The 27128-nt window shown below is 36.7% G+C and overlaps 1 protein-coding gene across 1 annotated transcript in view; it reads right to left on the bottom strand.

Annotated features, from left to right (window-relative positions):
• The window catches only part of PEX7 (peroxisomal biogenesis factor 7), a 55118-nt gene that overhangs the window by 5629 nt on the left and 22361 nt on the right, over nt 1–27128 (bottom strand). Inside the window, exons 6-9 of the mRNA XM_034418888.2 lie at nt 22164–22270; nt 21635–21748; nt 19346–19401; nt 6495–6594 (exon numbers count right to left, since the gene is read on the bottom strand). Of these exons, the coding sequence (XP_034274779.1) occupies nt 6495–6594; nt 19346–19401; nt 21635–21748; nt 22164–22270 (377 nt within the window). The remainder of the gene's footprint in view (nt 1–6494; nt 6595–19345; nt 19402–21634; nt 21749–22163; nt 22271–27128) is intronic.

Raw genomic sequence — 27128 nt, 5'->3', positions numbered from 1 at the left:
AACAGATCCTCAGTTGGTTAATTAACTTATAGTTTTACTTTGTTGGTCAAAGCCATTTCTAGTAGTACTGATGACCATCTTTGGGATTGAAAAAGGAGAAAACAAAAATCTGTTAGATGTTGGTTGATATTTATTCATTTTTTCAATGGAAATTTTTTTTAGCATCTACAAACATGTCCTAAACTCATTGTATCTCTCTATATCTATTACATTTTGAATAGGCATCCTTGTGGGACACATGTGACCAAGGGATGGCTATATTGAAAAAGGAAGGAAAGAGACATAATAAAAAAAACAAGATGAGGATGGGGTTAGGTGGAAAATAAACAGGATAGGGAAGAGAAGATAAAGATGTACAGAGACTGATACTGAGTGCCTACAAGATATAACAGTGGTTTTTAACCTTGTGAACTTTAGAGGGTGGTGACTGGAGGAATTCTGGGAATCTACACATCTTTAAAGTTCACAAAGTTGAGAAAGACAGATTAAAAATATATAAGTAGAGGTAAAGGTTTATCCATACTAGTCGTTACCAGCTCTAGGGGCGGTGCTCATCTCCGTTTCTAAGCCGAAGAACCAGCGCTGTCTGAAGACGTCTCCGTGGTCATGTGGCTGGCATGACTACACGATGAAGGCGCACGGAGCGCTGTTACCTTCCCACCAAAGTGGACCCTATTTTTCTACATGCATTTTTATGTGCTTTCGAACTGCTATGTTGGCAGAAGCTGGGACAAGTAACAGGAGCTCACTCTGTTACACGGTGCTAGGGATTCGAACCGATGAACTGCCGACCTTCTTGATCGACAAGCTCTGTGTCTTAGCCACTGGGCCACCGCATTCCTTAAAAATATATATTTTTATCTATCTATCTATCTATATAAAATATTATATAATAATTATATATTATATAGTGTGTATTGTTGTGCTTCTCACTTATATTTCCAAAATCTCCTAATGGAAGCAGAAGAACTTTTCTTTTTTGAATATGATCTGTTCCCATTAAACAATGGCTGCCTTTACTCTGCAAATATAAAACCACCTTCCCTCCCACTTCAAAAGTCCACCTAAACCCATCCACAAAAGTCCCCTTGGTAAAAGCTCATCTCCATTAGATAGATACAAAGTTAAAAGGTACTACAATCTACTAAAGAGCTTTACATTGTTATTAAGAAGTTCTGCATCATTCACATATTCTGAAGACTCTGGTTTTCAGTTCACAAATACAATCAGTTTAATTTCAGCTTCGCTAACAAAGGCTCATCTCAAAATGATCTTTGAAGCAGGGTTGAGGCATAAAATACTGCATGTAACTCACCACTTACTGGGAGGGCTCCAGTTCTGCTCTCTACTAAGACCAACCACTGCCATAGGAAAAGAATTTCAATGTAAACCTGTAACTTAAGTTTTAATCTCAAAGAAGCTTTTCGACAATATGATTTGCAAACTGCAACATATGTATACAGTATTTGTAAGTATCTCATCCTTCAGCGCTTAAGAAAAAAATTCTTATTATGTTTTCCTTTTAAGAAATGGCAACATTATAATTAAGAAAACTGAATTATAATTCATTCTTGAAAGAACTTTCACAATGTTCTTTCTGCCTATTCTAAGTACCTAATCCTGTTTTCAGGCAGACAAGAGCTACAGAAAAAGTCTTGCTCAGCAGAAAGCTTTCATTTACATATGTGAGCCTAGCACTGGTAGTGTGGAAGACTTGATGATAACTAGGCATAGAAATAGAGAAAGGAACCTCAGACTTGTCATTTCTTTCTTCACATTCGAATCGAACACTATCTAGCCTTATTACTCAAGCAGAGCCAAAATACCCTAATCTCAAGACCTTTGTGCCTTAAGCAATACTTCCTCACTTCTTTATATCTTCAAAGTAATATATTCAATCAAGTAAAGAAATGAATTTGGCATTAAAGCAAGAGCTAGAACTTTTCAACCATTCAGTTTAGATGAGCAAAATTATGCTATATAAAAATTCAAATGATGTTTCAGTAGTAGCAAAATGTTTGTAAGAGAAAAAAAAAATCTCAGAAGAGCTGCACCTCCCAAATATGATTTAAAAATATGCTACTGCCCTTATTTTTAATGAGAGTTTGAAAGTGCCCTGCCTCATTCATGTCTCCAACAAATGTCTGAATTTTTAAAAATCTATATATTTTATCAACACAGAAGACATTGGACGAAAGATGGGGGGGGAACCAAACCTTTGGATATTCAAACACAGAAGTCGTAAATCTGATTAAAATTTAAAATAGAGGAGAAATTTAAAAAGACCGATCTTTTCCAAACATAATGAGTATGTACAATTATAGTTTATTGAGATAATTAGTGCAGTCAGTTTACTACAATATATTGACATTAAGTATATTATGTAACCATCCTATTTTAAAAAAAGAGGTGACTTGTGAACTAGCCACAACTTCTGTAGTTCTGTTTTAAGGAACTTCCACCACAGCACATTGCTAAATATCAACAGCATGGTTAATATGAAGTTTAAACTTGCCACTAATTATACTTATTTTTAACAGCAAAATACCCTATGCATAAGCCCTCATTTCCTTATCAATTTTCAAATGTCATTCCCATTAATATTCATCCCTTAACCATAGAAAAGTTGTCAACTTTTGTTCTAAAGTGTTGCCTGATACTAATACTTGTGAACAGCATGTAGATTTATAAATTTAGTAGAGATTAATTTAAGGGATTATTGAAAACAAATATTGTAAAACCCATTATTTCCTGATCTGATCTATTCCGATACAGTGTGTTTAATGTAATTTACTTATATTTGGGGGGATTGACATACTTGAAATATAGGAGGCTCAGTATTTTTCATTTTGTTGATCCTATTATTTTACTGCAGCCCCAAGAATGTTTGCATTACTGGCACAACAAATAGAATGTGATTTCATTTTTTCCTCTTATATTTAGTGATGGCTAACAAACCTGCAGGGAACATAATCTGATAAATGCTTGCATTTCTTTCAAGGTACAATGATTCATGGACTGATATTACATCTGTTCCATTAAACAAGTTAAGAGACAAACACTATTTTCCGAGAACACAATTAAAATATATAATACATCGGTCAACACTTAAAAAAAAACATATTAGCAGATAAGTGTGGGATGAAGTCAAAGAAATGGCTTCATAATGAGAATGACAGAAGCTCGTTTTTCTGCCAATTTAAGCTGAAGGACCAGAATACGCTGCTGAATGGCACAGGCTGTGGCACAAGAGTATGAAAGGGAAGGAGACAAGCAGTTGAACACTTGGGAGGGGGGTCCTTTCACCCATGGAACAGATCATGACCTATGTCAATTGGCAGACACCTCTGATCTTAGGAAAAGCTTTTGTGGGAATGGGTTTTTCTAGAGGGAGGGTAGAGTCAGGTTACGTAAGTTTGGATACAGATTCTGCTAAACATACTCCTTCTAGAAGTCCCTAATCTGCCTTGTCAAAAAAATTTTCTTCAAAGAATGCTAGAAGGAAAGAAGGTCATCTACACTTGATTTCAGAATAACTAACAAGGAAGACTTAATTGAGGAAATGAGAAAACTAAACATGCTGGGAGAAAGTGATCCTGTAATATTGGGAGGATCGTTATATTAAATGATATTTTAAAAAAAACATAATTAAGTAGATTACTTATATGGTTTTTCTTTGAAGACATTTCACATCCGCCCCGATATAGTCAGCAGGTGCCATCGCTGACTATTGGGGGTGAATCTTTGCCCCCCACAGAGAGGGCTCGCAATCTGGGTGTCCTCCTGGACACACGGCTGTCTTTAGAAGAGCACATGACGGCCGTGGCCAGGGGGGCCTTTTATCAGGTTCGCCTGATTCGCCAGTTGCAGCCCTTCCTGGATCGGGACGCCTTGCGCACGGTCACTCACGCCCTTGTCACCTCCCGGTTGGACTATTGTAATGCTCTCTACATGGGGCTCCCCTTGAAGAGCACTCGGAGGCTCCAACTGGTCCAGAATGCGGCCGCGCGGGTGGTTATGGGTGCAACCCGTTGCGCCCACGTGACACCCCTCCTGCGCGAGCTGCACTGGCTCCCAGTGGTCTTCCGGGTGCGATTCAAGGTGTTGGTTACCACCTTTAAAGCGCTCCATGGCATAGGACCCGGGTACCTTCGAGACCGTCTTCTGCCACCAATAGCCTCCCACCGACCAGTCCGCTCCCACAGAGAGGGTCTCCTCCGGGTGCCATCAGCCAAGTTATGTCGGCTGGCGACACCCAGGGGGAGGGCCTTCTCTGTGGGAGCTCCAGCCCTGTGGAATGAACTGCCCCCCGAAATACGAAAGATTTCGGACCTCCGGGTGTTTCGCTGCGCTCTGAAGACCCTGTTGTTCCGCCAAGCAGGGTTATTAACATAACGTTTTAAATTGGGGTATTTTAAATTTCTGGGATTTTAATTGGAGCCTAATTATTTAATGATTTTAAATTTTAAATTGTTGTCGTGTTTTTTGTGTTTTTAAATAGGCTGTACACCGCCCTGAGTCCTTCGGGAGAAGGGCGGTATAGAAATAAAATTATTATTATTATTATTATTATCTCATCCAAGAAGCTTCTTCAGCTTTGACCGGATGGTGGGGAATGGAGGGATTTATACTCCTTGTAGACAGTTGGTCATTTTTAGTGAGTCATTGCTAGTCACAGGCCACCTGGAAGTTTATTTGTGTCATCAAGGTCACCTGAGTAGTGCAAATGGGTGTGGAGCCTTCTTGGAACTGTTGAAAGGACTGTGTTGTAGACTGGAGATAGATGATGTCATATCCTTCCTCCTCTGTTGAGAGAGGGCTGTTCAAATTGACATAGATGGCCTCTTTGAACCCTCTTTCAAACCAGTGGTACTTTCTTTCCAAAATGTGGACTTTGCTGTCTTCAAAAGAGCGGCCTTTGCCTTTTAAATGCAGATGGACTGCTGAATCTAGTCCTGATGGGTTTGTTCTCCTATCTTGTGCCATGCATTTATAAAGTGGTTGTTTTGTTTCCACGATGTATAGATCTGCACATGGCTCACTGCATTGTACTGCATATACCACGTTGCTCAGTTTGTGTCTGGGTGTTTTATTCTTTGGGTGGACAAGCTTCTGCCTTATGTTGTATTGCCTGAAGATCATCCTGAGCTTTTCTGATATTTCTGCAATGTATGGAATGACAACATTGCTTTGTTTATTGTTCTCTTTGTTGTCTCTTTTGGAGGAGCTCCTGTAAGCTATTTTTTGAGATTTGATGAAGGCCCACTTGCAAATGACCAGCTGTCTACAAGGAATATAAATCCTTCCATTCCCTACCATCCACTCAGAACTAAAAAAGCTTCTTGGATGAGAAGCGAAACATCTTCAAAGAAAAACCAGAAAGTCCAGTTGCCTCTTGAAAAAAGTACCTTTGGGATAATCGTGACCTGGATGACTGAAAAACTCCATAGACATTTATATTACTTATATTTTAAGAAATCATATTTAATTAAATCAGAACAGGTAAAATACATTAATAACAGAAGCTGATGGAGAAGTGACCCCAATAAAGATGAGAATTTTTTCTTTAAAAAGATACATTACTGCAAAACCCCAATGTAGCAAACCATTTGGAGTCAGGCTTATCTGATTCAACCAGCTATGTGACATCTGAATTAATGTTATTTGTGTTAACGTATATGATTTTTGTTACTTCTGTTAAGTATGCATGCAAATGACATAAATCAATGCAAAATTTGTAACTAACATTTTTTTACCTATCAATATGTAAGTTGATGAAAATAATAAATTTAATTAATCACCTAGACTATTTGGGATACAAAATAGATTTAATTTATTATTTTGTGGAGGCATCAGGACATAAATCTTGTCTATGTATCAAAATCTGGTAACTTGTTTTACTATATGAAAAACATCACTGGAAGCAATTCTAATGAGAAAGACTTAGTGAAAATCTGAAAGTCACAAAGGACATGTAGAGGAGTTGGAAAGAGACATAAATCACTAAAAATGATTATATACAGTAGTCTAGATTGTAGAAATAGTATCAAAAAAGCAACATTTAGAATCAGCTGAAATTAATAAAGGATGACAAGAATGACAAGACCTTTGGATCTTGAAGAAAAGGAAAGGGAGGAATTAAATAAAAGTAAAATTGTCTCTCTATAAAGTGGAAAAAAACAAATAGTTCAGCACTCAGTGAAAATGACAAAAAAGTAGCAATCAAAAAGGAAAGACACAATTATTCAACTTTTTTAGCTCAGTTGTCTTTACAAGGATATACAATCAATGCTGAATTAGTTAAAATCTTTAGGGCAGCATGAAATGCTGACTGACAGATAACTGAAGGAATCTGTTGATGGTTGATTTTTTGTTTTATTTTTCCATATTCTTACATAAATTTTCAGATTTCAAAAGAGCCGCTATGCATAATCCATATTTCAACTGGGTTTACATTCACATTAAAAAAAAATTGTGTTTTCTTATTTTCTTACCTGACCCGAATCATGCAAACTTAAATCTAGTCCACAAGTAAACTCCGTATGATGCTCCACAGTTTCAAGCAGAGGGTCAGGCTTGGAGAAATCCCAAAATCTATAGATGGAAACAAGAATGCAATTATGGTAATTGAAAGGCCACTGATGGCAAGCTTGAAACTGCCAGATGCTTTTAAAACCCAAAGCCATCTACTTTAAAAACATAATTAATCCTATTGCCACAAGTCTCTTGCTTCATCTGCATAAATGAGCCTTTCATTAAGAAATTCATTAAGAAAGCATTTCCTTCACTTCAGTATGGAAATTTTGGTCAAAAAAGCTGGCAGAATTAACTTCCATTGGGACAATCTACAAAACAATAATGTGAAGATTATTTATTCTGTAAACAATTTACATATAACAATTTATATGTGTTTTCCTTGGGGGAGGGCATTTTTATTGTCAGACCATCAGTCCACTGATACAGTTAATGCTTGCTGAGAGCTTATCTCTCAGGTAAAAACATTTCATAGTTCAAGTTCTCTTTTTACTCTCCCCCTCCTCTCCTCTAGAGATGTCAAGAATTAAATAAGAACATTGAATTTGGCTCTTCCCCATACTCTGTCAAAGGTGTTGAATTATTTCAGTAATTTAGCAGCAGAGCAATCTGTCAGTGCATAGACACTGGCCAGCTGACAATATATAAGGGATGGGATAGTCTACCAGGAGGAACATAATAGCATGATTTATCCCTTGAGGAATTAATTGATCTTGCAAAGCCAAAAAAGCAACCCAACGCATTACGACTTAGTGTAATGTACATTTGATTCCTTATCACTGAAATTTCAAAAAGCAACCTTTCCCAATATTCTTTTTCCTTCTTTTTTTTTTTAAAAAAACAAGTTTTATTGGCTTTTTTCTTTTCTCCTCTCCCATCTTCACCCACATCTTTCTTTTTTTTTTGAACAGAGTGTTGGTCGTTTCTTATCTTATACAATTAGTCGAATTCAAATACATTTTACTCAATTACAATTTTTGTCAATATCGTCTTCCCCCCCTTTCCTTTTTTGGAATATACCTCAGTATTTCTATACTTGCATACATAAACATCTTCTTAATTTATCCCTAAATTCTAACTTTAATATCTATACATACTTGTCTTCTTTTATAAACAATTCATTCTTTTTCTTAATATATTTATATATGTTTGTTCAGAGATCCCTTTCTTCCACTTCATCTTTTTTTTATCATACAGCAATCTTTCTCTTCAAACCTAGCCCCTCCCTCTTCTCCTTCCAACTTTATTTCCCCACCTTTTTCTTCTCTTCTCTATTTCCCCTTCCCTTCTCCTTCTCCTTCTCTTCCTCCCTATCTTACCTTCTCTCCTACTCTACTTTCCCTTCCCTTCCTTCCTCCCTACTCTTCCATCCCTCTCTCTCCTCCCTCCTCCCTTCCAATTCCTTCATCTCTCTCTATTGCTGTATTCATTTTCAATTTAATGTTTTCCATTGTGGAGTTCAGGCAGCCCTGATCCCTTATCTTTTTAATTATTAACAATATATTTCATTTTATTCTCTTTTTTCCTTCAAATCTTTACTCAAACACTTTTCTAATCTCTTATCTTTTTTACTTTTACCAATATATTTTTTCTGCTTTACTTCTTGCAAGTATAACATTTAAATCATTTTTATCATTTCAATTTCATTCAGTTTTACATTCAATTTCAATCATTAAATATATTTCTCAAAACATCTTAACGATATATTCCCCCTTATTCAGATATATATTTATAAAGCGCATCTTAATCCTTTCTCATTTTACCCAATCCAATTAATTCTTAAAATATTCTTAATTTGTCTTCTTTTCTCTTTTTAATTATGTTTCAAATATATAGTTTAAGATATTCCAAATATGAAATTTCCCCCAACTGGTTTATTCATATTGTTAAAACTTATCATTCTATAAACCTCCAATATTATTGAGCATGTGACATTTATTACAGTTTTTCCTTTGTTTCTACTTTTCTTTTCCTTTTTCATATCTTTTCATTATTAATATTTTGTATCTTAAAATCATAACATCTTTGCCCTTTATTTCCCATCCTTTTCCCTCTTTCTTATATTTCCATTCTAAATCCCAGTGTAATCATTTATGTTTTTAATATTTTTCTTCTCCTCCACCCTCTTTTCCTTCTTTGCCTTTTGTTTTCCCTTCTTCCTCCTTTCTTTTGTATTTTAAAATTCTGCACTCTCCTATTCTGCCCTATATTTCCCATTGTTTCTCCTCTCTTTCAAGGTCATAAAATGAGGCAAAACTCACTTAACAAATGACTCACTTAGCAAGAGAAATTTTGAGCTCAATTGTGGTCGTAAGTTGAGGACTGCCTGTATTACATTCTTTTTAAACGTATTTGTTTTGAAATACTTATACAATACAAAAAGTCGTTACTGCAGTACTTAAAAACTAGTTTGTATTCAATATAATTTTCAGTTATTTCTGTTGGGATAACATCTTTCTCTTGACTTTACCCAGTTAGATACACTATAAATATATTTCCACTCTCTTTACCCTCTCATTTCAACCTCTCCTTGGGTCCCTTTGTATCCTTTCCTGTATAGGTGTCATGACTACGAAGAGTGATGCGTAATGCTATCCATGTGCTGCAGGTTTTGCCGCTGAAGTGATTATCAAGAAAGAGTATAAACCATCCAACTACAAAAAATTCGACATAGGAGCAACTCAGGTGTACAGCAAACACTAGAGGCCACACAATTAAGTTTGTTTAAGCCAACTTGATTACATTTTCCGCAAATTACCTGGCTAGAATGATGGCTACACAATGGATGTGCTATGGCAACAGCCCTCTTTAGAGACTCCTAATACTAGAGAGCAGACGAAATTTATAGTTTCCCAATAAGCTAATTTTCAAAGAGAAGCAAATGAAGGTCAACAGCCTCCTTTCATTTAGCTATGAATGTTATGTAGTACAGTTTGCTAAATATTCTCACACGGAAGACCGTTTTGCTGTTTATATTCAATATCTGCATACTGCGAAAACTCCTGTTTCATGATCTTTACTTGGGAGAAATGGTGCATCCTAAGATCACATTTTTTGAATCTAGGTATCTCAAATGGGCTAACTTTTAGAATGTGTACAAAATCTGGATCCCATGATTCCCAAGAGCATAACATTTGGGGAAAGTGTGGCTGATTCATGGCTACTGGCTGCTACTTCAGCCACATTATCTTTTATTTTCAATGTTCTGTAACAGTTTCCCAACCAGTCTGGAATATCTTCCCCCACCCCAATGCAGCAGCAAGGAATTAATTCATCCTGTGGCTTTTAAAGAGGCAACAATTTTTAAGGTTCATGAAGGAATTTTTTATGTGTCCCTTTTCTAGTACTCAAACATACACATACAAATATCTATATCAAAATTGTATTTGTTAGTTTGTTTATATCCTGCCTTTATTATTTTTATAAATAACTCAAGGCAACTAACATATCCAACACATCTTCATCATCCTATATTTCCCACACAACAACCCTGTGAGGTGAATTGGGCTGAGAGAGAGTGACTGGCCCAAAGTTTCTCAGATGGCTTTCATGACTAAGGCAGTAGCTGAACTCATGGTCTTCTAAATTCTAGCCTGGTGCCTTAACCACTAGACCAAACTGGCTCCCATCTTTGTTCAAGAACTCAAGGCACATACCTACATAGTGCACCATTCTCCTATATTTCTTCACAACAATACTATGAGGTAGGTTGGGCTGAAAATCACAAAGTGAGCTGCTATGGTTGCAGATGAGAAGACAAATTGGATCTTTCTGCCATCCATAACAGTTCTTGCCCATCCCTGTCTTCAATTCAATAGAGAAGCTGGAAAGACTCTAAACTGTTCTGAGGTGAGATTCTCAAAGTACAACTTTGTGGTTAAATACATACATACGTACATACATACATACATACAGTACATACATACATACATATAATAATTTGGCATAATTATGCCAGACGAAAAGACAAGAGGGTCATCATGGTCAAGAGAGAACACCAAACATTGGTGGGATACAGCAAAGAGAAGAGATGGACATTAGAAAACAATGTTCAAATATTAAATCTACAGTATTTTAGTGACTGATAATTTGATTTTCCTCTTTTGGAAGAAATATAACTTTATTACTACTCATAAGCTATTATTAAGTAGAGTGCAGGTAGTGGTTGAAGAATCCATTAAGAAGTGGCAAATTATGTGTTATTCATTATGTTTTCACATTGAAAGAAGTACATTTGATTTTTACATGCTTCAGCTAAGCATCTACTTACTAAGTTGATTTCCTTTAATAGTTCTTAAACCAGAAAATTAAAATTTATTTGACTGGAAAAATGAAAACTAAGTTAAAAGCTAGGAATATATTTAAACATTATGGGTTACTAAAGAAATACAGTATCAAAATTACATTTTTTGTAACTGTATTTCATAAAATGCAGAATTGAAAAGGGTACAGAAAGGAAACAAAATAATTAGTTATCTGCAGAATACTTTTCTTTAAAAAAAGATATAGTATTTAGAGCTTCTCTTTTCATCTATCTGCCTATTATTTCTGCTGTTTGCTGTTTCAATTTGGCAAAATGGTGCATCACGGGGCAAAAATATTTTTAATCAACATACCTCAAAAGGGAAAACTTAAAGAATGCATCCAAAATACAAGATTCATTACTCCAGTGGGATTGAAATTTGGCAAAACTGTGGCTGCTTTAGTGCCATAACTGTCACACAATCGTCATTTCCAACACTGCCTGCCAGCTTTTCATAAGGAAAGTTAATGAGGAAGCTGGCAAGAAGTTGGAAGTCACTCCCACTCTCATGGCTTTTCTGCCCTGCTTTGTTTCCCTGTTTAGGTAAGGAAATATATTTGGAACAACTCAGGGGTGAAATCCAGCAGGTTCTGACAGATTCTGGAGAACGGGTAGTGGAAATTGTGAGCAGTTCATAGAACTGGTAGCGGAAATTTTGAGTAGTTCGGAGAACCTGCAAATGCCACCTCTGGCTGACCCCAGAGTGGGGTGGGAATGGAGGTTTTGCAATATCCTTCCCCTGCCATGCCCACCAAGCCACACCCATAGAACCAGCAGTAAAAAAATTTGGATTTCACCACTGGAACAACCTAACGAGTCATGGGTTGTCTAGCCTATATACTACTAAAAGTCTCCTGTCTCTTTATCTGTTTGTAACCTTCAATTGGGCAAAATGTTACATTGTCGGGCAACAATTTTTGAATCAAGTTACTGTACCTCGAACAGGCTACATACAAGTGGTGTGAAGATCCTTGAAATTTCAATTACACAGGAGTAATGGGTTCCAAAGTTTGGATGCATTTGAACATACATTCCTCTTGATTTAGTCTGGAATTGCAATCCCTCAACATTCAGCCAATCAGTATTTGAACTGGGATAATTTCTTGGGTGTCAGCCTGCTTATACTGTGTAGGAGTCTGCAGTCTGCATATGTGCAGGGATTTTCCTATCTTGGATGGCAAACCTCAGATAAGGAAGGTTACTTGCATGTAAGCGCCAGGAAATGACATTAGAAGATAAAGACCCTAACTCTGTAAACAAGAGGAACAGGAGGAGAGGAAGTGGGATGTGTGTTAGATTTTAATTATAACTAAATATTAGAAGCGCTTAAGCAAAGCAGTAATGATTAACCTATGATTTAAGTTACCTGGAAGATTCAGTGAGCCAATGATATGCTGCCAAGTACGCTGTAACTTGAAAGTAACAAACTATATAATGTCACTATGTAAGACAATAAAGACATCACATATATTCTCAACCTTTGTGTGTGTGGTCACTCAACAATACTGCAGAATGCATCCATGAAGCAACCTTTTATGTAGGGTGTATGTGTAACCTTTGCTTTTTTTGAGATCTCTCTACAACTAAATCCTTTCTCATTTTTAGTCACCTACTGTAGTTATAAATTAGAGCTCCATTTACATGAGTCACAGAGACTTATTATGACCATATATAAAAGGAAAAATCCCTATTGCGAATCACAGAATCTCAGCAATCTTTCTTGAAAACTTCCCTAATTCAAGAGCCCACCAGAAGCCAGTGTTTTCTTAGAAGATGATCATCTGGATCAGGGGTGGGTACTAAATTTTTTTACTACCGGTTCTGTGGGCCTGGCTTATTTTGTGGGTGTGGCTTGATGATCATGTGACAATTCTTTAGGATTTAGCAGAGGTACTGGTCTACCAGGCTTTTAACTGCTTGCAGAACTGTACCAGTCTATTCATTTGTTTTTGGAGGCACCGGTCTACCCATTTGTTTTTGGTGGGACTGGTCTATCCATTTATTTTTGCAGGCACTGGTCTACCCATTTATTTTTGCAGGCACCGGTCTACTCATTTGTTTTTGGAGGCACCGGTCTACCACCACACTGCCTTTTAACACTGATCAGCTGTAGGGCGGCCCTTTGAAGCCCCACGGCAAGAGTTTAAACAGTTTTTTTCCTTCTAGCCAATCAGCTGGGACTCAGGAGGCAGCAACAGATTGGGAATGGGGCCAAATAAAAGGTAAGAATAACGCAGGGAGGGGCGCAGAACTGGTTCGGTGACATCATATTGTCACTGCTACCGGCTCGGCGGAACCAGGCGGAACTAGGAGGAACCCACCACTGATTTCGGTATAAAATAACTTAGATACTTAGAAGGCGCCCATCTAAGATATAAAGTTATTTTAAATTGTTATAATAAAATTTAGCCTTTCAGGCCTGTAGGATTACAATGCAAATTTTGGTATCAAATAGCAAAATATAACAATAAATGTAAAGATGTATGCATTTCATTGCATATTTATGTAGCACCTACTAAAAAGGTCACAGGGTCAGCCTTAAAATGATAATAGAAAGTACTTAGTATCTGTGAATTAAAATATAACACATTGGGATCCATCCAAATCACAACTGGAACAAACACAGGAATCATCAAGGTATTTTTTTTCCAACACCAGAAAAAAAGACATCTATATATACAGTTTAAATACAGTAATCATTATTAACAGTGATTTATATTTATTTAGTAATATAATTTACTTACTTTACTTTATTGTCATTGCACCTCGTATAATGAAATTAAATGCCATCTTCAGTGTACATTATAATTATAAAAATAAAATGCAAACACACATTCTTCACATTCTATACAATTGAATTGAAAACCGATACAATAACAATATAATAACCGATAGTAACAATACATTACTAATGAAGTAGTATTTAGATATAACTTAGATGATCCGGACTCCTGAGGTCCGGACCATCCCCACCCTATTGGCCTTCCGAAAAGCGGTGAAGACCTGGCTCTTCTGGCAGGCCTGGGGCTGTTGATCTCACTGTTGCGATTTGGCGAGATCTGGCCATGAATGGTGTGAATGGGTTTTAATTGTTTTTAATGGTTCAACTTTTAATATTTTATATATGGTTTTTAAATGCATTGTAAGCCGCCTTGAGTCTTCGGAGAAAGGCGGCATACAAGTTGAACAAACAAACAAATAAATAAATAAATTTATTGATAGAGAATAAACCCAACATAACCTAATGGGAATTCCTCTGTAAATGCAACAACACACAAACACATATTGTTTTTAATTTTGCATTTATTATTTTTACAAATAACTCAAGGTAGCACATATATATTATATTCCTTTCTTCTCCTATTTTCTCCACACTAACAACCCTGTGAGGCTGAGAATGTGACAGGCCCAAAATCACCCAGCCACTTTTTCATGCCTAAAGTGCGACTAGAACTCACAATCTTAACCACTAGATTACTACTCCATTCGTGTCAGAAGCTCCTACCAAAATGCTTCCAGGTCGAAAGGATTAGATCAAACTCTGCAATGATTACTCATGCTCTACAACCCTTATCACAACAATTATGGACAGGGACAGCCTGCCTCACTGCCTGCTCGTATGGGCTGCCATATTATGTGAGAAATAAATAAAATAAAATAAAAATAAAATGAAGCAATTCATATAAAGTATACTGCTTGATCAGCACAGTGGAAGAGAAAAGCTGTAGATCTAACTGTATACACAGATACTTGGCACACAGAACAGGGGGGGGGGAAGAAAGAAAGGTTACTGGCAGTATTTTTCCTCTTAACCAAAATCTCTCTATTGATGCACTTAAGGGATGAATGAGAAAAGCTAAGTGTTCCAGGAGTTCAAATTGCTGTTTCATTAAATCAGTATCAAATTGAGGTCCTTCTACAAATACATCTGTATAATGCTGTCATCCAGTTGATCAACTCTAAAGCAGCTGAAATGTGTTTATTTACTTATTTATTTAAATAGCATGAGTTTAGGTAAATATTAATACAGTACATGAATGAGCTTGGAGGATGCACTACTAATAATTCAGAACTCCTATTTAGCACACATTTTGCTTACTTTCTTTTTTTTAGTACAAGCATTACCAATAGAAGACCAATTCAAGTTAAATTAACGAAGGCAGCAAAGTAGTCTTAAAATTTCTGTGAGGCTTCAATTGCTACAAATTTCATTATGCTTCCAATAACTTTTTTTACAAAAAAAAATAAAATTAACGTAGCCCAATTTTCTACAAAAATTTCTGTAGAATGTGTTAAATTGCATGATCTCATAAAACACGGTTTACTTCATCCTGTTATGCTAAGAAAAAGAATACCCATCTGTTTGGGGTTTTTTCCCAATGAAGTCTATTTTTTTGGTTAAAATTTTGTTTGAATCTGAACTATAAATTGGACCAGGCCATGTCTGAAGCTCTTGATTGGGTGGTCTCTGGATATCTACCAAGAACTTCCAGTAAGCTATAACTCAGGAACTGTCACTATCAAAATAGATATTTTCTGAAGCAGTTCATTCCATAGTATTTTTTAATCTCATGATGCACTACTTTTTCAAGCAGGGTCTCGGCATCCGTCTTTAAAAGCAAAAATGGGAGATTTCTTGTTGTAAAACCTTTTAAGGTTACGTAAGTTATTTGGTTAGTTATGTTGATCATGACTTTAATTTGATAAGTTGTCAAAATTATTTATTGAAATTCTTATACATTGCTTTATTATTTCCTGTTTTTATGGTTATAATTTACCCTAAACTGTCCCTAGGATACTGAACTGAAAAGGCAAAGTAAATGTTTAAAACTCAGGAAGTCTCTATATAAGGCATATCAAATTAATAGGATGCACATTTTTAAAAATAATTCAGAAGAACAAGTTACATGAGAAAAAATACGTAACAGTCATGCAGGATCATGACAACAAGAAATTCTCCATCAATGTAAATAATCTTTTAGGCAAAGTCACTTCAATATACCTGCTTTTTATAGCATGTTAATGTAAATGTTTGGTTCAGATCAATGGTGAAATTCAAAAATTTTCCCTACCGGTTCTGTGGGTGTGGCTTGGTGATGATGTGACTGGGTGGGTGTGGCTTGGTGGTCATGGGACCGAGAAAACCAACTATCACACTTTACACAAAAATAACACAAAAGCTACACAACTGACTCACACACAATGCAAAAGCAGCTGGACTTCACATAAAATGGCCCCTGCAACAAGCAGGAACCTCACAGAATCATAGAGAGCTCAAAATCGAACTATCACATTTTACACAAAAATACCGGTTTGGGCAATAGGTAGTAAAAAAATGCTTTAAAAAGTAAAAAAAAAGTTCCAATGATCACGTAGCACAGCTGATTGTCACAGCTGATTGTTGGAACTTTTTTTTTTTTACTTTTTAAAGCATTTTTTTACTACCTATTTCCCGAACCAGTAGTGAAAATGCTACTGGTTCACCCAAACCGGTAGTTTTTTTTTTTTTAAAAAAGCATTTTAAAAGTTCCAAGGATCAGCTGTGCTGTGTGATCATCGGAACTTTTTTTTTTTTACTTTTTAAAGCATTTTTTTTACTACCGGTTCGGGCGAATCAGTAGCATTTTCACTACTGGTTCGGGTGAACCGCCCTGAACCGGTAGCATTTCACCCCTGGTTCAGATTATTAAAAGAGAACTAAACTAAGGCCTAACCAAGTCACCTTTAGAACAAGTTTCAACCTGATTAGGGTATTTAGATGGGAAAGTTAAGAAATAGGTTTACAAAATTTTTGAAAGTTGTTACATATCTTCTAAAAAAACATCTTGGCAGAATGGTCTGCCCTGCACAATAAATTAGAGGGTACTTTATTATGATTTGGAACAAATAAATATTTCTCAAAATAATTCTCTACTTTCTTAACTCTAATGATGAACATGCACTCCAAGAGCATTTTCTAGATTTCAAAACATACATAAGTTATCCACCATTACCAGTATCTCCTTTTGAACAATATATATTTTAAATAGGTATAAACATAAATAATAAAATAAGAAGGGATAATTTAGGTACTGACTCAATGCAGAAATACAAAAGCATCCCTAACAGATGGCTGTCTGGCTGCTGTTGGAACTCATCCAATAAAAGGGAGACTACCATATCATTGGGAAACTGGCTCTACCGTCAAACTACTCTTACTATTACAAAATGTTCAGTTGCACTCTGCCTTCCTGAAACGTTAATCTATTCATTGTCCTGAACTCCAAATGACAGAGAACAGATCTAGGCCTTCTTTCATGTGACATCATTTCAAGTATAATATCTCCCCTCCGTCTCCTAAACTTTCCAGAATCCATAATATATGATGTTCAGAACCAGACACAATACTTGAGATGGGGTCTGATTAAAGCAGAATAAAGGGGAACTTTATAAGAAGTAGCTTTTAAAAAATAAATAGAAGCACTTCTACTTAAGTAATGTTTTTAACGAAAATGAAGAAACTAATAAAAGCATCTTGAAATGCAGAGAACGGACTAATATATATGCATGCATGTATGTATGCGTGTATTTTATAAACTGATTGTGTTGATTTGCTACAGCTTATCAATAATAGTATTCTAGCCAGAGAAAAGCTCAGGTCTGTTTTATTTTTTAAAAAGCCTACAGAAATACCTAATTAGTTGATTTTACTAAAGCTTATCTTCCAAAAACCAGAAGAAACAGATCAAGGTTCATAAAACAATTTAACAATAACAAATGACACCATGTTATTATAAAAATATTCCATTTGTGAAAAATAATCTTACTGACTCCAAGACACTGATTAGAAAAAGAGTTATAAAAGTTATAAAGAGCATTTTAAACGGAAAAATACACACATTTTTAGTTAGCAATTTTGCAAGTATAATCCTAAACACAATAACAACAATATACCTATAGCATAATAAATGCAATTCTCTTCACAGGCTTCATTTGGAGGCAGTTTCAGTAGCAAATATGTGTCCACCCAATTGTGTGATCTTCAGATGGATTGAATTATAGTTCCTATTACCTCTAGTAGCCATGATCAATGATCATATTGAATGGATATGAGAAAAAATCTGGTTTATATAATTTGAGTGCCAGGTTAAAAGATGCTGAGTTTAGGTTTAGAACACAATTACAGGGAAAGGAATGATAGTGATGAGACCAATATGGAATCTTGAGAGCATATAGTAGCACTTGCATTATATAGTTGCTGTTGGAAAAGCAAGATTGTTCCTAAAATTACTGCTCTGGTGAATAAGGGTATCCTCTTTTACTGGCTATTCTCTATTTCTCCAGCTTAGCTGGGACACATTTGCAAGCAAAACATCAAGCTATGACACCCACCATTTTTATTTTCTAAGGATGCATTTGTTGTTTATTTTTCTTGTAAATAAAGATAATGCTTGGACTCAGGGGTGAAATCCAGCCGGTTCTATCTGGCTCAGGCGAACTGTTAGCGGCGGCTGCGGGAGGCTCCGCCCACCCGCGCGGATGTCATGACATCGCTTTTTTGCGACATTTTAAGCCTCTGCAGATGCGTAGATGATGACATACGTGAACGCACATTGGCGAACCAGTATGGAAGGTAAGTAAATTTCACCCCTGCTTGGACTTGATATTTTGCTTTATAAACTGTCCAACTTCCTTTTTTTCAATTAAAAAGATTTCTTAATTGGTCAAAGGTAGAAGAGGACTTGGCAAGAAAAGTTTCTGCAGTGACTTTGGCATCCACAAGTATTAGTCTACCTAATTGAGAATGCCTCTGCAAACATAAATTCTTGTTTATAGAAAGCTAGAAATGAGACTGCATTATAGCCTTTATTCAAAAATCCAGGTAGTTTTTGTGTGAATTGTAAGTACCAACACACAAAAAGATGGTCACTGACTTATCCTACCCAACAGTTATAAGCTTCCATCTAGATTCTAGAAGCACTGTCCATTAGTAATATGAAAACAGATTCAGCCCACCCACTGCATATTCTCTGTATGCTTACTGACTTCAAATAATATTTCTATTTCTACATTCCCTTTAAAGTTCCATCATCTGCATATGACATGTGGTCTTAGAAGATAGAGATTCAAGAATATTGCATTTATGTAGATATTGATAATGAAAATGAAAATTACAAAACCTTTGTTACAGAGAAAAAAATATTGAGCTGATTAAGAGATGAAAAGAAATAACCTTTTCTAAGTCGTACTAAACAGTACTAGAATTGGAAGAAAAGGCTATTTAAAAAAAAAAAGCACTAGGACTATTTTTTTTCTATACAAATAAGGAAGAAACCATCTTTTTCTCATCTCTATTTAACAAACAGAATCAAACTGTTTCTCACAAAACTTTCCAAGGCCACAGATGCAGAATGTAGCACCTTCCCCTAGAAATTCTGTTTCCATAAACTATTAGCAAAAATTAGTGTATGCTTCATTAAAAAAGTACACGGCAGATTATGTGAATTTAATAAAAAATAATTACTGTACCTCACAGTGAAATCGTAGGAACAAGAAACCAATATAGTGGGATGAAATGGTGAAAACTGCAAAAGAAATAAGAGAACCACAAAATAAATCTCAATACATATTTGTGGGGGTGGAGGAGAGGGAGAGAAAAGTATTTAGAAAGAAAAATTCTTGTTAAATAACAGTATTAGGGAACCAAATGAAAATATTATTTTGTATAAAAATCAACATAAAGTTGATTTGGTGTTGCAGCCATAATCTCTCCCATAATTAAAATTTCAACTTAATATAAAATACCTTAAAGGAAGTTATGGTACGTGTCTCTAAGATACAGACTGACCATAAATTGTCAAATCACAAAAAATGCAACTAAAAATCCAAACTATTGAAATGCTTAAAATACTTTAAAAACATATCACAGCAGTGATATATATCTATGAAAATATGTTATCATTTGACAAAATACTTATGAGAGATTATGTCTTCTATTGTTAACACCAAGGCAGGAATTCTTTTTAATTACCAAGATAACTTAATCTGGATTCAATTTAACTTAATCAATTGGATTCAAGGATGAAAACTGGCAACAGAAGTTCTTATAATTTTGCCCATTACAAAGAGTAGATTATTAATCATAGATTAATATGATGACATGAACTGGAAAGCTGAACAAAAGTTGCAGCAAAGATGGAGACCAAGAGCCAAACTCTACTACCCTCATAGCTAATTCCAGCAACACTTACTTTAAATCAATCTTTTTTCAAGCACATTCATAAAAAACAGCAATTTTCTTCAGAAAGATTTATAGTATTAAACATCTCTTATTTTTTCCCCTTAAATGCTGAAACAGCAAGAATGTCTAACAGAAATCTGAAATAAATTCCACGTTTCAAATTCTGAATACTTTCTGAATGTCAAGTCTGCTTTACAATTGAAACAGCTGTTGAAATAGAACATTTCACATTCAATATGATTTAAAATCAAGATAGTTCACACAGCCTTCATTTACCAATTAATGGCCTGGATTAGGAGAGGGGTAGGATGTATAATATTTTCACACTTTACAGTTTATTGTAGCTCAGGTAATCTGAATATAAAGTCCAAGGCAACCTGATACCTAGTTTTAGTCTGGTGAAGGATTGATGGTGAGCAATTTTCAAGCTAGCACTTAGTAATTTGCTTTCAGAACAATACTTAACTAGCTTGCTAACAAAATATAGTGTACAGGTTTTTTTCATATTTATGACTATTGCAGCATTCCCATGGTCATGGGATCAAAATTCAGATGCCTGGCAACTGGCATGTATTTATGACCGTTGCAGTGTCCTTGGGTCATGTGATTACCTTTTGTGACCTTCTGACAAGCAAAGTGATTGGGGAAGCCAAATTTAACAACTGTGTAGTAACACAGTTGACACTGTGTTACTTGACACTGTTATTTAATTGATTCACTTAACAATTATGGGGAAAAAAGGGCAAAACTCACTTAACAACTTAACTTTGGGCTCAACTGTGGTCATAAATCAAGGACTACCTGTACTTCCTCAAGTAGTTTACTGACATTAAGTTATATTATGACACGACTATTCCCATTGTCAATAGGATCGAGTTTGGTATAGTGCAGGGATGGGCCAAGCTGTCTCAAGAATTCTGGAAGTTGAAGTCCACAGGTTGTAAAAGAGACACAATTGCCCACCCCTGGTAGAGTGGTTAAGGCTAGAAACCAGGAGCCTGTGAGTTCTATTTCTCCCTTAGGCTTGAAGCCAGCTAAGTGACATTGTGCAACATTCTCTCAGACCTAGGAAGCAGGCAATAGGAAATTATTTCCAAAAACCCTTGCCAAGAAAACTTGTCCAGGCAGTCGCCAGGAGTTAACCTTGATTCAAAGGCAATAAATAAAACAACAAAATCATTGTCTATTAAAAAAAAGATGAACAATGACTTGTTCTTGACTATTTTACTGCCATCATCATCTTAGTATACTACCGACTGTTATAAATATTTCTTAAAATCTACCCTGTTGTTCAGCTTTTACCTGATTTTAACATTTATTACTTCTGATATTATTAATTTGTATTTATCTTCTTTATTGACATTATCATTTTGTATGCCCCCTTAGAATTCAATCTGGTAAAAGAATGGTCTGTAAATATTTTATAATGTAAAACCCACACAACAGGAGGAGGAAACAGGGCCTGCTGAATGAGGAACACAAATGTGGAGCTCATCAAACACTCTGCTGGGTTTTGTGGACTGCCTGTTTTCATAGCCATTTAGAAATGTAATAATCAGAAAAATACTAAAACTTACTTTCACTCTTCTTATTGCATATGTATGCCCAAGCAGACTGAATATAGGTTTCCGGGTATTTCTCAGGTCCCAGCCTTTCAAATTGCAGTCAACAGCACCTGTTACAAGTAGGTTCTGGGGATGGGGGGAGGGAGAGGGAGAGGGAGATGCACAAAAAGAGTTTTATTCTACGAATACAACAGCTCTCAAGTTGTAAACCTAAAGAACAGAAATTTCAATATGAGAAAAACTTTGGAATGCCAGAGATCCAAAGTTACATTAACAAGCCTATTTCAGTTCATTCCATTAAAAACGGGAATTTCAGGGTGACTTTGAACCAGCTGCTATCTGATAACTCAGCTTATTTCAAGGTTACTACACTGTCAATAAATTAAGGGAAGATCTCAACAATATAAAGGTAGGTATAAAGCTGTTGGTATTATTAAAACCAATAGCAAATGGAGAATAATCATAATCTGAAGTAATCCAAAAGCAATACTAAATCCTAAAATAATAAAAGCAGCTTCTCCACTATTTCCATTTATTGTACCTGATCATATTTGCACCAATCACAGCTTAAAACCTCAGCTTGGTGAGCAGGAATTATCACTGGGAGTCCTGGTGATTTTGCATCCCAAATCCGTAGAGTTTGGTCACCTGAAACAGACACACTAATAAATGTTTCCCACTTATAAATTGTTTAGAAAGGATGGAGAGATAATTAACACATTTATTTACAAAGGCTGTTTAGTTCATCAAACTGGTCACTTCACAAATGAAAAAACACTGAATCCTAAAGGAAGAAGTTTAACATGTAAATTTTAAAGAGGAAGAAGTGCTATTACCTATGTTAGGAAGCTGATATTTTTAATTATTTTTGTTGAAAGTTTAAAGAGATTTTATTGTGATTATGGATCACTATACAGCTTTACATATTATGCTAGAAAATAATTGTATCAGGTATACAGTATACAAGTCTGTGAAAAATATGCTACAAAAAATGAAAATGAAATAAACCATAAATTGAATAAAACCCATGCCAAGGAAATTCAACCATGGCCAGTTATCAAATTTTCTTGTTCACATTTACTCATAGCCTTTCAGGTAGGGATAGCAGACCAAAGTCCTACAAACATAAAAAATGAATTTGAGGGTTTCCTGTCAGATGAACTCAATCATATCTGCCCTAAATTGGGTTCCAGTTTATCATGGCACTTGCTGGTGGAAACCAGGCACCATTTTGTGGCATAACTTTGGATATTTTTGAACATTTAGAAGTATCTAAACAGCTGAACAGCTGGATCCATGAAGTAATTAACACTTTTTGTGGGGAAGGATTAATGCTGCCAGCTTTGAAAGGAGCAATAATCTACAGTTTTTTAAGATGTGATCACTAGATCAGGCTCAGTTTGATAACTTTTTCCCGATCTCCTATTTTTCCATTCTGGGCATCTCATTCCAAGTACCTTGGTAGCATCACAGACTGGAAGGATCTCCACCATCAAAAATTAAACATGAACAACTGCTAACTTTCCATCCCCTCTTCTGTTTTCAGAATTGTCAGTTATGGACATCTTGGAACCTAGGAAGGAATCTAAATCTGAGGGACTTTTATTCAAGCTCTTTATCAATATAGCCACTTAAATTTGTTACTTTCATTTTTAATGAGCACTTAATAGAACCTGCTGGTTCACAGCTGAGATGGCAAAGCAGCTGATTTGTACACTGATCAGCTCCCATCTGGAATAATGCAGCAGTCTGCTGGCTGGATGACTCAATTCCACTCTGCCTTCTGATCTAGTTTGTTCCCTGTGTTGCTGTTTGGATTGTTCCAGATGTCCTCTAAACTATCTTTACTTCTCCTTTGTGCCCATCCCCACATACTTGTGAAAAATAACAATGTAATTGGTTAATTTTAACTCACCAGCCCTTACACAGAAGAGTAAAAGAAGAAAAAAAAAGCTTATTTGGAAAATAAGCTCGTAGCTCATGTCTGTGTTGAGAGTTGACAATTACTTCTCTGCTCCAAATTAGTTATAGTGTGGTTGAGAGCTTCTTCGTCTAGTATTCTTTGGAACCACGTTCCATTGGTATTATGCCTAGATTATAATTTATTAAAAATGTAGAAGGTACTTATAAAACTCTTCATTAATTCTGATAGATGGCTTTACTGAAGCTGTACATTTTAAGCCATGATATCAAACTGCAATGTTTGATACAAATTTATTGATACAAATTTATTGATATTGTATTTTATCATTCTGTACTGAACCTAATAACAAGCAAATGAAAACTCAAGCAACTAGAAAAACTCAAGCAATTACTACTACAATACTGAGGTATTTAAAAACAAGATTAATACTTTAGTGGAAGAGTGTTTGAAAAATGTGTTTCTGGAAACCTGAACGAAGGAACACTGGACAGCAAATTACAAATAGTGGCAAAGAAATATTCTTTTTCCAGTATATTATTAATGCAGTGTGGGAATAAACATCAACTAAGGGAATATATATACTGAACATATTTTAGGAACCCCTACTGGGAAAAAAAGATTTTGTTCTGGTTTTGCTTGTTGAAGGAAGTCATAGGCATCAGAACTTCTGCCAGTGTTTACAGAAGCTGTCCTGGCAGGATACTATATAACAGGTTAATAGATTTGGAAGGGACCTTGGAGGTCTTCTCCTGCTCAAGCAGGAAATATAACAATGCCGAGCAAAATAATAGCTTTTCATTGGCAGGCAAAACCAAGTGGAAGACCTCAGTGGTCAGATATATTGATCTGACCACTGTATAAAAATAACAGAAAAAGATGGTTTTATCAGAAAGCCTAGAAAATTCTAATGACATTATTTGTTTTCATATGAATGATGTTGATATGGCATTGTTTGCATTGGCAGCTAAAAAAAACAAACAAAAGGAAAATGCTAGATATAGTAGCGTGATTATAAATTACTGTAAACCGCTGATTGATAACTTAAGGGTTTCTTGTTCTATGAAATTTCTGGGCAACAGTTGATTCCATTTGCGATTTTGACCTTTTCTCTATACATTGATTTTTTATTGTCCCAATTTGAGGGAAAGAGAGCCCTATCAAATCAGCTCTAACATATCAGCTAGCTACCAAAACAGCTGCTAACATCTGCCATAAAAAATATGCTTGGAAATACCTAGTTGGAGTAAATAGGCCAGGGTGGGCAAATAATTTTCCCAAAGGTCCACATGAGAAACTGGAAAATCTAATGATACAGGTAATCCTCAACTTATGACCAAAATTGAGCCCAACATTTCTGTTACTAAGTGAGACATTTGTTAAGTGAGTTTTGCCCCACTTTATGACTTTTCTTGCCATGGTTGTTAAATGAATCACTTCAGTTGTTAAGTGAATCTGGCTTCCCTATTGACTTGGCTCATCAAAAGGTTGCAAAAGAGGATCTCATGACCCCATGACGTTGCAGGATACTACAATGGTTGCAAGCGTGAAAAATGATTATAAGTGACTTTTTTCAGTGTCATTGTAGCTTCAAACGGTGACTATGCAAACTGTTGTAAGTCAAGGACTAGCTGTACAAGTCTATAGAGGATCAAATATGCATTTATTTGTTCATTTAGCATAACAATCATAATTTAATCTTAATACAGTTCGAGTGTATTATGTATTGATGAAATCAGTAACGGAAGATGTGTATTCACTAGCATAACCTTTTATAACCTCTAATCTTTGGCAATAGTTCGAGAGTTAGTTCAAGAATTAAATAATATTTAAAATACTTAAGTCTTAGCAGAACTCCAATCTTTAATAGATTAAACCAGAATCCAATATTAAAGTTTCTAATTATGCAAAAATATACCAATGAAAAAACTTTTCACCAGGAGGAACTTTTTTAACAATAAAAAAAAGATTACTGAGCTTTGGTCTAATGCTAGACATAGAGTAACAACTATCTCCTATTTCTTAGTGTGTACTATGCACATCCAGCCTCTTAAATCTCTGTCTCAAGATTACTTAACTTCAGGGTCCTACAAAAAAGAAAACAGACTCCACAGGTTTGAAATCCATCCATAGTTAATTGTCATCATAAAGCCAAGCAAAAGTTTCCCAAATTAAATTTGCTACTGCAGCTACCCAGTGAGCTACTGCTCCACCAGGAAGCGCGGGAGGACCCCTTGGAGGGAAGAGCCGAGGATTTTGTTCAGTATCTGTATGACAAAATCAATCACTCGGGCAGGTCTGGACTCTGACGGGATAGATCCAGCGAGGGTAACGGAGACAGGTCTTGAGACTGTTATCTGGGATGAGTTTGATCCTGTGACCCCAGATGACGTGGACAGGATTCTGGGTAGATTGAACGCGACCACATGTTTGTTGGACCCGTGTCCCTCCTGGTTAGTGCTGGCTTCCCAGGAGGTGACGCGAGGCTGGCTCCAGGGGATTATAAATGCTTCGTTGGGTGAGGGTGTCTTTCCCGCCGCCCTGAAAGAGGCGGTGGTAAGGCCTCTCCTCAAGACGCCTTCCCTGGACCCGGCAGTATTGGCTAATTATCATCCAGTCTCCAACCTTTGCTTCGTTGCGAAGGTTGTTGAGAGTGTGGTTGCGCGACAGCTACCCCAGTACCTGGATGAAGCGTCGTATCTAGATCCGTTCCAGTCGGGCTTCAGGCCTGGGTACAGCACGGAAACGGCATTGGTCGCGTTGGTTGATGATCTCTGGAGGGCTCGGGACAGGGGTTGTTCCTCTGTCCTGGTCCTGTTAGACCTCTCAGCGGCTTTTGATACCATCAACCATGGTATCATGCTGCACTGGCTGGAAGGGTTGGGGGTGGGAGGCACCGTTTTACGGTGGTTCTCCTCCTTTCTCTCTGACCGGTCGCAGTCTGTGTTGACAGGGGGGCAGAGATCGACCCCGAGGCCCCTTATATGTGGGGTGCCGCAGGGATCGGTTCTCTCGCCCCTTCTGTTCAACATTTATGTAAAGCCGCTGGGCGAGATCATCCGTGGTTTCGGGGTGAAGTACCATCTGTACGCTGACAACACCCAGCTGTACATCTCCACCCCAGACCACCCCAACGATGCCCTTGAAGTGATGTCCCAGTGCCTGGAGGTCGTACGGATCTGGATGGGGAGAAACGGGCTCAGGCTCAACCCATCCAAGACCGAGTGGCTGTGGTTTCCGACGTCCCGATATAGTCAGCTGGCGCCATCGCTGGCTATTGGGGGCGAATCATTGGCCCCCACGGAAAGGGCTCGTAACTTGGGCGTCCTCCTGGACTCACGGCTGTCTTTAGAAGAGCACTTGACGGCCGTGACCGGGAGGATTTTTCATCAGGTTCGCCTGATTCGCCAGTTGCGTCCCTTTCTAGATCGGGACTCGTTACGCACAGTCACTCATGCCCTCGTCACCTCTCGTCTGGACTATTGTAATGCTCTCTACATGGGGCTCCCCTTGAGGTGCACCCGGAGGCTCCAACTGGCGCAGAGTGCGGCCGCGCGGGTGGTTATGGGAGCAACATGGAGCTCC

Source organism: Pantherophis guttatus, chromosome 1, assembly GCF_059756535.1.
Source record: "Pantherophis guttatus breed Tessera chromosome 1, ASM5975653v1, whole genome shotgun sequence".
Taxonomy (NCBI): domain Eukaryota; kingdom Metazoa; phylum Chordata; class Lepidosauria; order Squamata; family Colubridae; genus Pantherophis; species Pantherophis guttatus.
This window is presented reverse-complemented; position numbering and strand designations above follow the sequence as displayed.